General features: G+C 44.5%; 1 protein-coding gene and 1 long non-coding RNA gene across 2 annotated transcripts in view; one reads left to right on the plus strand and one right to left on the minus strand.

The window, feature by feature from the left end:
* Positions 1-1729, minus strand: part of ppm1h (protein phosphatase, Mg2+/Mn2+ dependent, 1H) — a 213854-nt gene extending 212125 nt beyond the window's left edge. The window contains exon 1 of the mRNA XM_073058736.1: positions 1214-1729. Within this exon, the coding sequence (XP_072914837.1) occupies positions 1214-1446 (233 nt within the window). The 5' untranslated portion in view covers positions 1447-1729. The remainder of the gene's footprint in view (positions 1-1213) is intronic.
* A 264-nt stretch (positions 1730-1993) lies between these two features.
* The window catches only part of LOC140734579 (uncharacterized), a 44660-nt gene continuing 29928 nt past the window's right edge, over positions 1994-16725 (plus strand). The window contains exon 1 of the long non-coding RNA XR_012100565.1: positions 1994-2248. This is a non-coding gene — a long non-coding RNA (uncharacterized lncRNA). The remainder of the gene's footprint in view (positions 2249-16725) is intronic.

Below are 16725 nucleotides of genomic sequence, written 5' to 3' on the forward strand. Positions count from 1 at the left end.
TGGACAATTAAATTACAAGGACTACAAGAGCCTTGTGAACAAAGGGAAAACATTTGTAAAACAAATGAGGAGGAATTTCTTCAGCCACAGGGCAGTGAATCTGTAGAAACCCTTGCCACAGAGGCCAAGACATTAGGCACATTAAGGCCAAAATTATAGGCTCTTGATAAGTACAGGGGTTAAGTGTTATGAGAAGGCAGGAAAATGGTTTTTGAAAATCAGCCATGATTTCAATGGCAGAGCAGACTCAATGGGCTGAACAATAACGTCTACGTTATTGTCTAAATAAATACCTTAAACGTCAATAAAGACGCGAGACTTGTTTGCAAAGAGTACAGTGATGTACATTTGTCCCACTGCACTGCACCAGATAGTCAGCATAAATTCAACCCCCATGTTGAGGAGGGTGGGCGGCTGTAAATGATGCAGTTGATGAAAGCTTTTCCCTTCATCACGCTACACGTGGTAATGAACAGACAGCAGCCATTCCTGTTACGCACCGGCTGAGCAAGGGGGCGTGGACGTACAGTATCAAAGCCGATGCTGCGCGCACCTGAACGGCGCCTTAAAGGGGCAGGGTTGCAGCACAGCCGCCGATCCCCGCACCAGGCACACGACCTTTAATTACAGTCAACCAGGATGAGTTAAAGCTGTTTCCATTTACCACACGTCACCTTTATGCACGTCTTCAATTGCAGTTTTCCAAACCTATCTCACTGTCTTACGTGACTAAAGGGCGATTTCACACCAACGTCGTTACAGCTTGCAATATTTCACCCTCAATCCCACTGCACCTTTAAAAATGCACCGACATTACAAACATAAACAAGCATTCTGTTCGACCCGTGCCTCCCAATTCCGACTATATGTGGCACCTGCACCAGGACAATAGAATTGCATCCATTAATTACTTCCATCTTATCTTTAAATAAATGGAACAAGTAGTTTTTTAAAAAAATATGCAGTTAATCTCCGCAATGAATGTTGCCATAATAATCAAGTGCGTTCCGGTTATATCAAGTGCTCGGCTTAGTGAAATAATTCGCATCAAATCCCACTATTTTAATGGATCATGACTGGCAATACAGCACATCTTTCCTGCAGAAAATTATGCATATTTTTAAACCAGATGGTTTGGTGCAAAGCCCTGAGCAGGATTAAAGAATATTAACATGTTGGGTATTAGAAAGGAGTTACCAGCTGGCATACTTACTCTGCATAGCCGGTAACCCAAGGCAGCGTTTGGTTTTCTTTCACTGTGAGGATTGGTCTGGCGATGTGATCCGCAGAGCACTCGATCTCATCCTGAGACAGTCCGAGGAATTCTGGCCTGCTATATGGGAATTTCATCGGCAACTCAGTCCCATTGGTATGTTCAGCACTGGAGTTTCCAGACATAATGCCTCCCATCAAATTGGCTACCGCAGATTTCACCCGGGTGAGCATGATATTTCTGATAAACTCCCCACTTCAGGAGCAGGCGCGTTTGAGCTGCTGGTTCTTCCCGTAAGGCAGGCAGAGAGAGGCGGGGGGAGGGGTGTCGGTGAGAGATCCCAACTCCTCCGACAGCGGAGGCAAACAAAAACGGAGAGGGGAGAATCTAGGAGAAAGGTTCAGAATGGCAGGCTGAGTGAACGCGGAAATAAAGCCATGATTGGGTGTCATGTGATGGAGGTTTGCGCTTGACCAGGAGCTGATCCGGCTGGGGGTGCAGCGCTGTGGATCCGGGAATAGGAGGAGCAGGAGGAGGGGCATAGGGAAGGGGAGGGGAAGGCGGGAGAGAGGGCAAGTGTGGCCGGCAAAGTGGCGTGGGTGTGTGGTAGGGGGAGTGGAGTAGTGGTGAGGTGGGGGATGGAGGGAGGGATGGGAGTGGGGCGGTGGTGAGGTGGGGGAGGAGTGTGGTGGGTAGTGGGAGGGTAAGGGTGTGGGGTACTGTAGGGGAAGGAGGGAGAGAAGTATGATGGGGAGGGGGTAGTATGGTAGGGGAGAAGACTGGGGTGGAAGAGGTGAGTGGTGTTAGAGGGAAGGACAGAGAGGAAGGAAAGAAAGTAGGAGGCAGAGTGGAAAGAGAGGAGAGAGGGAAATTTGGAGGGAGATGGATGGAAAAAGGACACAAAAATATAACTGCAGATGCTGTGGATCAAATAATACGTACACAACGCTGGAAGAACTCAGCAGGCCAGCCAGCATCCGTGAGAAAAGAGTAGCCAACGTTTCGGGCCGAGACCCTTCATCAGGAATTCACCAGGTATGGATGGGAAAAGGGTTAGGGAAAGGAAGGGGCAATGTGTGGACTGGATGCTGAGAAAAAGGGAGAAACAGGACACAAGAGATACTGCAGGTGCTGGAAATCCAAAGCAACACAGACACACACAATGTACTGGAGAAGCTCAGCAAGTCAGGCAGCATCTATGGATGGGGAATAAACAGTTGATGTTTAAGGCTAAGACCCTTCCTCAGGACTGGAAAGGCATCGGAACATGAAGGTGTGGGGAGGGGAGGAATTGTACAAGGTGGCAGGTGATAGGTGAGACTGGGAGGGGGAGGGGTGAAGTAAAGAGCTGGGAAGTTGATTGGTGAAAGAGGTAGAGGGCTGGAGGAGGGGGAGGCTGAAAGGAGACGACAGAAGACCATGGAAGAAAGGGAAAGTGGAGGAAACCCTTTCGAATGTTGAAAGGGTTGGACAGAGTAGATGTGGAAAGGCTGTTTCCCTTGGTGGGTGAGTCCAGGACAAGAGGTCACAGTCTTAGAATTAGAGGGTACCCATTTAAAACAGAGATGAGGAGAATTTTTTTTAGCCAGAGGGTCGTGGATTTATGGAATTCGTTGCCACATACAGCTGTGGAGGCCCAATCATTGAGAGTTTTTAAGGAGGAGATTGACAGGTATCTAATTAGTCAGGGTGTCAAGGGATATGGGAAAAAAGCCAGAAATTGGAACTAGACGAGACAATAGTTTAGCTCATGGTGGAGTGGCGGAGCAGACTCGATGGGCCGGATGGCCTACTTCTGCTCCTTTGTCTTGTGATCTTGTGAGGAGCACCAGAGGGAGGTGATGGGCAAGTTAGAAGAGCAGTTGAGAGAGGCAAATGGGAGTGGGGAAAGAGAGGAGGGTGGGGGCTGCAATTACCACAAGTTCGGGATTTGATGTTCATGCCATCAGGTTGGAGGCTACCCAGTCGAAATATAAGGCGATGTTCCTCCAACCTGAGTGTGGCAGTAGAGGAGGCCGTGGACTGACATGGGAAGTTGGGCAGAGAAAGGGAGGGGAGATCAGTGACAATGAAGGTGATTAAGGGTAACGAGAAATTGGGGGGCAGTAATTAGAGATGGCAATGAAAATAACCATAGGGGAGTAGGAAGAGAGGTGAAGTGAGGAGGAAAGAATGAGGAGAAAGGAAGTGATGAGGGAGAGGGAAAGGAAGAGGGAGAATGAAAGGAATCAGCTTGAAAGTTTGAGCATAAATCAGGCATGAAATGCTGGCAAATAAAAATCTGAAATTTGTTGTTGAGGCCCTCCGTTGGTCAGGAGTTTGCAGGTGAAATGAAGATTGGTGGTGTTGGGGATAGTGTAGATGACTGGCAAAGAATGCAGTGGGATAGAGATCATGAGTGGGTAGAAAACTGGCAGATGGAGTTTAACCCGGCCAAATGCGAAGTGTTGCACCTTCGTAGGTCAAATGGAATGAGTCAGTTTGCTTTTCAGAGCAAAACTCTTAACAGAGGGATTTTGGAGTTCAGTTGCATGGCTCCCTGAACGTGGCTACACAGGATGATGGATGGTTAAGAATGCATATGGAATGCTCATTTTTATTAGTCAAGGCACTGGGTTCAAATGTCAGGAAGTTATGTTGTAACTTTGTGAAACTCTAGTTGGGCCACTTCCGGAGTATTGCATACAGTTGTGGTCGCTCCGTTATAGGAAGGAATTTGAGTCTTTGGAGAGGGTGCAGAAGAGGATGTTACCTGTGTTAGAGAGCATGTGCTAGAACAAGAGGTTGTACAAACACGAGCTGCTTTTCCCTGGAGTGACAGAGGCTGAGGGGAGATCTGATAGAGGTTTATAAGATTCTGAGAGGCATAGACAGAGTGGACAGACGTTATCTGTTTCCAGGTTTGAAATGTCTAATACCAGAGGGCATGGGTGAGAGGCAGTAATTTTAAAGGAGATGTTTTTTTTACACGAAGTGTAGTGGGTGCCGAGGTGGTGGTAGAGGAACATACATGAGGGACATTTAAACGTAAGGCATAGGAGCAGATTGAGGCCATCCCTGAAAGTGGATGATAGATGTTTAAGAAGGAATATGGCATGCTTGCTTTTATTAGTTGAGGCACTGAGTTCAAATGCCCGTCAAGTCTGGTCCTCCATTTCATCATGACTGATCCATCTCTCTCTCCACTCCATTCTCCTGCCTTCTCCCCATAACCTTTCACACCCTGACTAATCAAGAACCTATCAACATCCCCTTGAAGTCACCCAATGAGCTGGCCTCCACAGCCACCTATGGCAACAAATTCCGCAGATTCACCACCCTCTGGCTAAAGAAATTCCTCCTCATCCCTGTTTTAACTAAATGTCCCACTGTTTTGAAGCTGAGCCCTCTGGTCCTGGACTCCACCACCAAAGGAAACATCCTCCCTACTTCCACTCTATCACGGCCTTTCGACTTTCGATAGTTTTCAATGAGTTTCCTCCGCCCCCCCCCCCCCATTCATCAAAATTCCAGCGAATACAGGCCCAGAGCCTTCAATCGTTGCTCAAATGTTAATCCTTACACTCCCAGAACTATTCTCATGAGCCTCCTCTGAACCCTCTCCAATGTCAGCACATTCTTTCTTAAATAAGGGGCTCAAAACTTCTCACAGTAATGCAAGTGAAGCCACACCTTATTTAGCCTCACATTCCATCCTTGCTTTTATCTTCCAGTCCTCTTGAAATGAATGATAACATTGCATTTGCCTTCCTCACCACCAATTCAACATGCAAAGTAACCTTTAAGGAATCCTGCACGAGGACTTTCAAATACCTTTGCAGCTCAGATTTTTGAATTTTTTTTCCCCATTTAGAAAATAGTCTATGCTTTTTATTCCTTCCAACAAAGTGAATGATCATACACTTCCCGACACTGCCGCTTCTTTGCCCAGTCCCCCTAATCTAAGTCCACGGCAACCTCTATTTTTCCTCAGTACTATCTGCCCCTCCGCCTATCTTCATATCATCCGCAAACTTGGCCACAATGATCAAGTTCATCATTCAAATCATTGACATATAATGTAAAAAGAAGCGGTCCCAATACCAACCCCTGTGGAACGCCACTAGTCACTGGCAGCCAACCAGGAAAGGCTCCTTTTAATCCCACTCCTTGCCTCCTGCCAATCAGCCAATGCTTTATCCATGCTGGACTCTTTCCTGTAATACTATGGGTTCGTAGCTTGTTAAGTAGCCTCGTGGGTGGCAACTTGTCAAAGGCCTTCTGAAAATCCAAGTGCACAACATCCACCAATTCTCCTTTGTCTATCCTGCTTGTTATTTCCATGCATTTGGATAGGCACATAAATGGAGGGATATGAACATGGTGTAGGCAGAAGGGATTAATTTAGTTGGCCATTTAATTTTTAATTTATTTGGTTTGGCAAACCATTTTGGGCTGAAGGGCCTGTTCCTGTGCTGTACTGTTCTATGTTCTAAATCATCTGCAGGAGTTGTAAAAGGAAAAGGACTTCAGCGAATCATGTTCTCATCAGACCTGCGCGTCCACGTTGCCCAAGTGTGGGTATGTGGCGAGAAAGGAAGAGAAGGAGAGAGATTGATGGGATTACTTTGCAGGGGGCTGGCATAGGCCAGATGGGTTGAACAACCTCTTGCACCACTAAATAAGGTCAAGGCTGCAAGCTGTTCCTGTGGCAAGGGGAATGAATGGTTTGTAATGCAGAATTGTTAGATAAGATGGGCGCCACAGTAGTGCAGCAGTTAGTGCGACACTATTGGGGCATTCCGGAGTTCAGTGTTTAATTCTGGTGCTGCTCTGTAAGGAAATCTATACGTCCTTTCCATGGAATGCGTGGGTTTTCCCCGGCTGCTCCAGTTTCCTCCCACAGTCCAAAGGTATGTTAATTGGGTATTGTAAATTGTCCTGTGATTAGGTTAGAGTTAATTGGGTTTGTAGGAGGTTGCTGGAGCTTGGCTCGAAGGGCTAGAGGGTCCCATTCCCCTCTGCATTTCTAAATAAAAATAATAAAATAGTCCACATGGAAGAGATAACCATATTAACTAGATAACATCACTGCCTGCCCTCCTGCCCAGTTCCATATCATCTACTGTACCATAGTTGGCAACTTACTATTCTTTATGTAACTCAGAAAAGAAAATGCTTGCTGCCTAAGTTGTGAACAGGCTAGCTCCTGTAATGCCTCTTGCAGGTATTTGGAGAGCTTTATGGACCTGAAAGGAAGTCTAAGGGTTAAACCACACTGCTCCAAGTGGCACCTTGCTTCTGACCAGCCAGGCACTTCAGGACTGTAAGAGTAGCTCCTGTTACTTCGGAGAACCTAACCCCTCTTTGTGACCTGTTCCTTCACCAAGCCCTGACTCTGCTATTGTTGCCGTCATTGCTGTTGTTTATTTATTTAGAGATTCAGCACGGCAATAGGACCATCCCACCCAATAAGCCTGCACCACCCATCGGATTCACTAACCCGTACGTCTCTGGAATGTGGGAGGAAACTGGAACATCCTGAGGAAACCCTCATGGCCACAGGGAGAACATACAGACTCCTTACAGTTGGGAGCAGGAACTGAACCTGGGTTGCTGCTGCATTAGTAGTGTTATGTTAACTGCTGTCCTGTCTGAATAGAATAGCCTTCAACCATTTATGACAGCCTTCTTGCCAGAGTTATTTCTGTATCTGTGTCTATGCTGCCTGCTAGTTTTCCATTGCTCCATCAGTCTGACTACTCTGCTACTTTCCCATGTTGGTGAGTACACAGGCTTTGTATTTGCATAGATGAATCATTGCCTTCAAGCCCCATCTGCAATTCAACTGTGCCCAGATTGATGATGTGATGTGCAAATGAGAACTATCAGCATGGAGCAACATGCCCAGAACACTGGAGGAAGTTATCAAGACAGGCAGCATCGTTGGAGAGGAATAAGCTTCAAGCCGAGACCCCAGCACAAACTGTCAATTGTTTACTCTCCTCCACAGATGCTGCCTGACTTGCTGACTTCTTCCGGTGTTTAGTGCGTGCTGTTCAAGTTTTCCAGCGCCTGCGGAATCTCCTGTAGCCACTATTGGCGTAGCTCTGGATGTTGTCCAATCACAGAATGTGACCTATTCCACATTTTCATTCAGTGGAAGTATGTTTCCAGCACAGGGCACAAGCTGGGAAGTGTTTATGGACCATATCTACATTGTCAGTTGTCTGCAAATTTTTCTGTGCATGTATACTGTGCTGTTCGGCACTATTTTGTGCCAAAATGGCAAATGGCAAAGGAGATTCACTGAGATATTTCTTGTATTGGAGGACTTCAAATATAGGGAGAGATTGGGCAGGTTAGGTTTCTTCCCCCTCTGGAGTGAAAGAGACTGCAGGGTGACCTGATGAGATTATGAGAGGTAGAGATAGTCAGTATTTTTCCCATTGTAGGGGATTAAATTAAGAGGCAATGCAAGCTATTCCGTATTATAGCTCAAGATGTCAGAGCTGGGAGTTCAATTTTGGAATCCTCTATAAGGAGTCTCTGTATGTACCTGCACCCCTTGTGGAATGTATGGGTTTTCCCCAGGTACTGCATTTTCCTCCTCCTACAGTCCAAAAATGTACCAATAGGTTAATTGGTCATTGTAAGTTGTCCTGTGATTAAGTCAGGGTTCAGCCAAGGTTGGGGGTTGCTGGGAAGGCATAGCTCAAAAGGCCAAAGGGCCTGTTTCTGTGCTGTATTTTTCTATGACTCTAAGGGCACACTCCGTGCTGTATCAATAAATAAGATTTTTATTCAGAGAGCAGTTGACGACTAGAATGCACCATCAGAGGTGATGGTGGGAATTGGATGCCATTACTATGTCTAAGAGACATTTAGACAGGTATTGAATAGGCAAGACATAGAAGGATATGGACCTAATGTGGTCAAATGGGATCGGTGTAATGAACAAAAAGGTTAGCATTGATGTGAAGGGCTGAAGGATCTATTTCTGTGCATTTTAACTCTATTACAGTACTTCTGGGCAAGCTGTATGAAAACGTGGTCACATAACCCCAGTCTCTGCTCATAGTGGACCACTAGGTTCATTAGAAATTGCCTGACACATGCAAGCAACTTTTATTCTTTAGTGGATTCTTCATCCTCCATGATTCTGTATTGATCTTGCTGAAATGGCAGTGTCACACATGTGGATGTATAAAGGATAATATGGGTTTTGATGTTTTAGAAAAAGGTAAAGAGGTAAAAGTGCGTGGGAGGGTGTTTTGTGCTATTAATCAGGGACAATATCACAGCTGCACTCAGGAACATAGCAAGGGGCTCATCCACTGAGCGTACTGAATATAGAAAGAACTGAAAAATAAGAATGGTGCATCTGGTGGGATTATACTACAGACCTCCCCCCCCCCCCCCTCAGTAACTATCAGGGGATTGAAGAACAAATAGGCAGGGAGATTAAGGAAAGGCATAAAAACCACAGGGTTGTTGTAGTGGGTGACTTCAACTTCACGAATATAGACTTGGATCTCCTTACTGGAAGAGACTGCGACGGGGCAGAATTTGTTGAGTACATCCAGCAGGGTTTCCTAAATCAGTATATATAGGAATGGCCACTATAAACAGATGGTTGGTATCACCTAAGTGTCATGAAATAATCATCAACAATATTGACCTTAACTTCCATGGAATTACTTCACCAAGTCACCCCCTATCAATATCCTGGGATCCCCACTGTCCAAAATAATCAACATGGTCCCCCACATAAATACTGTGGTTGCAGAGCAAGTCAGAGATCGAGTTTATGTGGTGTTGGTTCACTTCCTGACCTTCATCTCAAAGTCATTCCACCATTTGCAAGGCACAGTTCAAAAGCATACTTTCCTCGTGCCCAGATGAGTACAACTACGGTAACACCTACCAGTACAAAATTTGATTGGCTTTCCAACCGCTGTACTGAGCATTCACTCCATACCCTATCAGTGCACTATGGTTTCAATGTGCAATGAAGATCTAGGAACTTAGAACAATATGGCACAGTACAGGCCTTTTGTCCCACAATCTTCTGCCAATTTCTTAACCTATTCCAAGATCAATCCAATCTTTCCCTCCCACATAACCATCCATTTTTTTTACATGCATATTTGTATCTAAGAGCCTCTTAAATGTCCCTATTGTATCTGCCTCTATCACCACCCCAAGCAGTGTATTCCATATGCCCACCTCTGACGACCCCTCATGCTTTCCTCCAATCACTTCAAAAGTATGCCCTACAAATGATAGATAATTAAAATGCATCACAGATCCGTGCTTTACTTTGAACTTTAAACTTGGAGCTTCTCTGACCTATTCATCTTAATGAATGGTTACAGACTGCAAGGGCCACTTCAACAACAAGCTGTCTCCGCTGGCTGTTGTATCCTGGAGGCGTGTTTCAGGTCTGAAGGAATGAGAACAGATAACTTTGCAACCAGGCTTTTGATGGGTGACTCTGTGGTCAGAAGCTACAAACGGCAGATCTAGCTTTAGAATACGTTGACGCGCTCAACATGGCTTCGGCTTTGCTTAAGGTGAGAAAGAGATTGTTGGAAGCATCTCAGACCCATGAACAAGAGCAGCAAGCAACTTGGAATATCCCCCTCAGCACACAGAACATCCTGACATGTTACTTTGTCAATTCTAGGTCTAAAACCTGCACAGGATCAAAAGACTGCAGAGGGCTGTAGACTCAGCCAGCGCCATCATGGCCACAAAGACCACCCCCCCCCCCCCATTTAGGACATATTCAAAGGGCAGTGCATCAAGAAGGCAGCATCCATCATTAAGGACCCTCACCATCTAGGACATGCCCTCTTCTCATTGCTACCATCAGGAGCCTGAAGACTTACACTCAATTTTAGGAACAGCTTCTTCCCTTCTGCCATCAGATGTTGAGTGGTCCTTGAACTCATGAACACTACCTCACTGTTCTTTTGCACTATTTACTTGTATGATTTCCTTTGCAACATTGTACTTTTTTAATGTCTTGCACTGTACTGCTGGCACCAAACAACAAATTTCACAACATGTGATTATAAATCTGATTCTTATTCACATAAGGACTGCTAGTTGCTAGCTCATGATGGTCCACCACTAGCTCTTAATAGGGATGGACAATGATTGGTGGTCTTGCCAGTGGTGTCCACGGCTCTTAAGCAAATATATGTGAAAGGGGCGTACAAAATAATAGAAGCACAAGAGACTGCAGATGCTGAAATCTGGAGCAACACAAAAAACACTGGAGGAGCTCAGCAGGTCAGGCAGCAGCTATGGAGGGGACTGCACAATCAGCGTTTCAGATAGTGTCTTAATCAGAAACTTCAGTAGTCCATTTCCCTCTGTAGGTGCTGCCTGGCTTGCTGAGTTCCTCTAGCGTTTTGTGTGTTGCTTCAAAATGGCAGACCTTCAATACAAAGGATTTAAGGGACTTGAAGATTTTTTTATTTGTTACGTTTATAATAAAGCACTTATTGCTCATAGAGAGAGTCTTCATGGAGACAGAACTCTTAAGTCATATTTACAACTTATCTAGGACTGTTGAGTTTTGAGTTGCCCCCCTCGGTCATTTTGAAGATCTTGGCTGTTGGAGTTTGGTTTGGTTGGTCTATTCTATTTAACCTTTGAGTATTGAAAGTTGTTTTTTATTGCATCGTTTTTTTCAAGTGAGTGGTTTTATGACAAGCTGTGGCATTTTTTAAAAACTAAATTAACTTCAAAATCATGATGCACGCTTAGGATGTTACCATCCATGCAGGTATAATTGCCTAGATTCTAAAAATACACCCTTACCCCAGCATGTTTTTTACAAGAGTAAACAGTTCTGGCTCAGAAATTTTGGGCGTGAATAGCTTTCTTTCAATTTTCAACTTTTATGCTTATTGGAGCTTGAATTGATGCAGTGATATACAAAATTGATTTAATGAGCCAATAGGGCTGGCTAAACTTACTACAAATGATGCAATTAGGTTGATACTACATAATTGGGAATGGGTGAGTCCTTGGCTGGATGTCCTGCTCAACTAAGGAAGGTAAAGCATCTCTATAGCCTCTCCTTTTCAGGCATAATGATCTCAATAGGACCACTGGTTGGCTTGCCGTGCAGGAAGTCACTCGCATATGGCCTCTCCTACACTACTGTGCCCAGAGCAACACCTTCACGTGGCATCCCTGTCCTTACTGAGTTTGCTATGTCATGGTGCGACCGGGTGTCTAGCGGTATAACTGGGCAGGCAGGCTGGGCTCATCAGCCTTGGTTGGTAACCAGCCTAGGAGAAGGACAACTCTGATTCCAAACCTGGGTAAATGGGACTCATTAGCCTTGCCAGGCAGTCTGACTTGGAAAAGGAAAACTCCGATCCTCAAACTACAGCCACGCAGTCACAGATCACTGCACCATTGTGGAACGTCCCCCAGCCTAAAGAGTGAAATCAGTCGCACACACCGATCCTCACTATAAACCTACATAGCACAGGCAGGAAGAACAGTCCTACGGTGATGGAGTTTTCCCTCCTGATCTTCGCAAGCAAAGAACCAGCCACCATCATCACTTCCTAACATAAGGATCTAAACGTATTAATAGGAATATCTATATGTTTCTATATCTATTTGGATCTCGCTTTTTTCCCCCTTTGCAACATAAGAACATAGGAAATAGAAGCAGGAATCAGCTAACCACTCCGATGCTTTCTCCAACTTTGGATAAGATTACACCTGATCTTTACCTCAGCTCTACGTTCATTCCCAGTACTTTTATCTGTTCATTATCTTATTATCTGAACATCTATGGATCTCCATTAGTGACTGAGCCTCCACAACCTTCTTCAGTTGACAGATCCCTTTGGTTCAGTAAGATTTGTCTCTCAGTTCTGAGTGGCCAACCTCTTGACAATCAGAAATGAGATGAGCCTGGACCTCAACAATCATCTCTGAATCTGCTCCCTGAAAGAATTCTGTATACCTCAATGATTTTCCTTTCATTCATCTAGATTCCACAACATTGGCTTAATCTAAGTGATTTTTCCTCAGATGACAATCCCCAAATCCAATGATCAATCTTTTGAACTTTTGATGTCAAGTCAAGTCACTTTTATTGTCATTTCGACCATAACTGCTGGTACAGTACGTAGTAAAAATGAGACAATGTTTTTCAGGACCATGGTGTTACATGACACAGTACAAAAACTAGACTGAACTATGTAAAAAACAACACAGAAAAAAAAACACACAACAACTACACTAGACTACAGACCTACCCAGAACTGCATAAAGTCCACAAAACAGTGCAGGCATGACAATAAGTAATAAACAGGACAATAGGGCAAGGTGTCAGACCAGGCTCTGGGTATTGAGAAATCTGATAGCTTGGGGGAAGAAACTTACATAGTCTGGTTCTGAGAGCCCGAATGCTTCAGTGCCTTTTCCCTCTTTTGCAAGTGTAGTTTTCTTTATGTAGGGAGAACAAAGCTCTGCACAGTATTTTTTGTGAGATCTCACCAGGCCTTTTATAATTACAATGATATGTCTCTTCATTTATGTAAAAGTACTCTTCAAGTTCAAGTTGATTGTCATTCAACTGTATACACATATAATCACAAAACAAAACAACATTTCTCCGGACCAAGGTGTACAACACAACACATATAACTCACATAATACATCAAGTAATATTACCACAGATAAATTAACAAATAATTCAGATTCAGTTTATTGTCATTTAGAAACCACAAATGCAATGCAGTTAAAAAATGAGATGACATTCCTCCAGAATGACATCACAAAAACACATGACAAAACAGACTACACCAGAAAATCCACATAACGTTTGGCAATCCCCAATCCAGAGTCCAGAGAGGCTGCTGCGTATTAATATTGCGCTACCATCTTAGTGCATTCCCTGGAAAGGAGCTCCAAGTCCACCAGTCAAAACAAGACCAAAAACTAAAGCTACAAGACCTGCACAAAACCACATAGTTACAACATATAGTTACAATAATGTAAACAATAGCATAATTGATTTAAAAAAAGCAGACCATGGGCACAGTAAAAATAGTCCAAAGATGTTAAAAGACTGTAAGTTCCAAAGAAACCACCACACAGTTTCCACAAGTCCTCAGGGTCCCGATTGACTTGTCATCCCACGCTGGTGGCAGAAGGGAATACCCCCGCTATGGACTTCCACGGCGCCGCCGGACTCAGCCTCGCAGACGCAGCACACAGTGAAAGCGACCTGACCGCATCGGACTCCGAGTCCGTCGAACCTCCGAGCCTCTGACCATCTCCTCCGGCACAGCTTCTCCGAGCACCATCCTCTGCCGAACGTATTAAGACAGCCCCGCCAATGGCCATTGGCAACACGACCCCGAGGACTGGGGGCCTGTTCTTCCCAGCAGAGACCCAGACCTCACAGCAGCAGCAACAATGAAGAAGGTCTTCCTGGAGATAAAGTATATTCCAGAAGATTGACATTTAGCACAAGATTTACTTAGGACATAAGTTGAGAAGAAAGCAGTATAACACTACTGGTGCTTCATAATTGATGAGGTCTGGGTGATGGCATGGAGAACAGTAGTCTGAATAGTCTGAACGCCTGGGGGGAAAAGCTGTTTCCCATTCTGACAGTCTTTGTCATGCTACAGTACTTCGTGCCTGGTGGTAGGGAAGGTCAAAGAGATTGTGGGAGAGATGGGAGTAGTAGTAGGCCTCCGTTAGTCTCGAAAGACCATGGATTTGTGCCTTGGAAAGTTTCCAGGGTGCAAGCCTGGGCAAGGTTTTTTTTATGGAAGACCGGCAGTTGCCCAAGCTGCAAGTCTCCCCTCTCTCCACGCCACCGATGTTGTCCAAGGGAAGGGCATTAGAACCCATACAGCTTGGCACCGGTGTCGTCGCAGAGCAATGTGTGGTTAAGTGTCTTGCTCAAGGACACACACGCAGCCTCAGCCAACGCTCGAACTAGCGACCTTCAGATCACTAGACGAACGCCTTAACCACTTGGCCACGCGCCAACACAGATGGGAGTGATCCTTGATAATGCTAAGGCTTTATTATAATAAAAAGCTTTCCTAATTGCTTCTACAACCTGCACATCATCTTCCAGTGATTTATGGCAATGATACCCAGTCCCCTCAGAGCAACACACAGAATGTTGGATGTGCTCGGCAGGTCAGGCAGCATCTATGGAGGGGAATAAAATGTCAACTTTTTGGGTCAACACCTTTCATGAAAAGTCTCAGCCCAAAACATCAACTGTTGATTCCACTCCATAGATGCTGCCCGACTTGCTGAGTTCCTCCAGCATTTTGTGTGTATTGCTCTGGGTTTCCAGCATCTGCAGGATCTCTCGTGTTTACCAATGCTGTTCAATCTTTTGTCATTTAAAAAATTTTCTACTTTGACCAAAGTGGATGACATCAGATTTTCCAGAATGTCATCTCCAAAGTATATCCCCCTGAAGCCACTCTACACTCTACCTACTGAATGCACTGTCACTTAACTTTACATAATCAGAAAATGAGCATATATCACATTAGGTTTGTTAATCCAAACTACAGCTATGGATTGTGTACTTCTGGGCCCAATACCAATTCCAGAGATACCCCACTAATTACACTTCCCAACATGAAAATGACACGTTTATTAAGGCTATTTATTTTCTGCCTATTAAGTCAGTCCTCAATCCATGTCAGTTTATTGCACCTAATATAATGTGCCCTGATTTTGTTTAATAATCTCTTGTATGGCAACTTAGCTGAGGCCTTCAAAAAGTCTAAATACACAACACGAACTGGTTCACTTTTACTTCTCTGTAAGTTATTATCTCAAAAAATTATCAAATTGGTGAAGCATGATTTTCCTTCCATAAATATAATGCTATGGTAACACAGAATACACAGAACAGAACGTTCTAAACGACAAAGCAACAACAGTGAAACAAGACCCGCTCTTCTCTCCCACCCGCCATAGTCCTCTAACCTTACAACTGACTGTTTTTGGCTTTCAGCCTTCAGTGGACTCGTGGATTCACAGGCATTGTGCCTTCAACTTCTCTAGTGTACTCACAGAGATTCATTAGGGCCTGTGACTTCCCCGGCTGACAGATTCACGGACTCAGAGACTCTGGCCATAGCTTCGAACTGGACATCTGTATGACCTTTGGGCTTCGATTTTCATGACCTGCTCAGGACTTGCCAATGATGATGAATGTGGACCCGAGATCCAGATCTCGAACTCTGGACTCGTTGATCACTAGGCTTTGAACTCTGACCTTGCTAACTCACATATTAACCCTCGAGTCTCCGATCTGCCATGACCTCCTGGAACATGCCAATCCCAGAACACGCCAATGCTTGCTGACCTGAGGGCAAGGCTACAAGACCTCGTCCTCACTGTTCTGCGAACAGGACAACTGACCACATTCATGTTGCTGGCCTTCAAACTTGGAGAGAAGATTTAGGACCTATCTGGAAGATGTCGCCCGAGGAATTGTTTTTCACTGGCGCCATCTTGACCGGAAGATCATGTGACCTTGATTTCCTGATTGACAACTCCCATTTACCAACCTGTTCTGTATTTGAACTGCTAATCTGATTCTACTCTTTGGAGCCAACATTGTTTCAACTACTGCAAAAGAGAAATAATGCAGTAGTGTTCATGGGTTTATAGAATCATATCTACATTGCGTCAGTGACTATATTTAAAAGTATTTCATTACTTTTGAGGCACTTTAGTATAGACTTAGACTATGGAAGATATACAGGACAGGAACAGGCCTTTCAGCAAACAATGTCTGTGCCAGACACAATGCCAAATTAAATTAATCTCCTCTGCCTGCATGTGTTCCCCACCTCTCCACTTCTTGCATAACCAAAAACCTGCAGAATGCCACCATCATATCTGCTGCTAACTCCCACCCCTGGAAATGTGTTCCAAACACGTACCACTCTCTAGAAAAATAAACTTGCTCTACACACACCCTTTAAACATTTCCCCTTAAATCCCTCTTGTATTAAATATTTGTACTCTGGGAAAAAGATGCTCACTATCACTGTTCAGTCCAGCTGTGCGGGTGCACGGTCACCCAGTAACTCTGCCATTGCCATTGTTGCCGTGCAGCCAGAATTGGACACAGCTAGAAAAAGTTCACAAAACGTGAAAGATTTTCTTTGGTGTACTGTATTTTATTATACCCTTCAATTAATAAATAAATCGAAAGTATGTGATTTTTTAGTTTTTGTTCTAAGTATTCATAGCGTGCATATTACAGAAAAATATTTAAAGTGCTGCGCAGTTGCAGGCTGCATAAAAATTTCCTGCTCAGAGCAATAGATGGTCTGCACGGTGATATTAAAAAAAAGAGGGAGTGGTGCTGTCTGCCCTATCTATGCCTCACATAAATTTATAAACTTCTATATAGAGATAGACATCAACTGCTACTGGATGGTCTGCCCAGAACTTATTGGTCTTTCAAGCAGAGTCAGATGTCCATAAGAGAA

Source organism: Hemitrygon akajei, chromosome 10 (genome assembly GCF_048418815.1).
Source record: "Hemitrygon akajei chromosome 10, sHemAka1.3, whole genome shotgun sequence".
In the NCBI taxonomy this organism is placed as follows: domain Eukaryota; kingdom Metazoa; phylum Chordata; class Chondrichthyes; order Myliobatiformes; family Dasyatidae; genus Hemitrygon; species Hemitrygon akajei.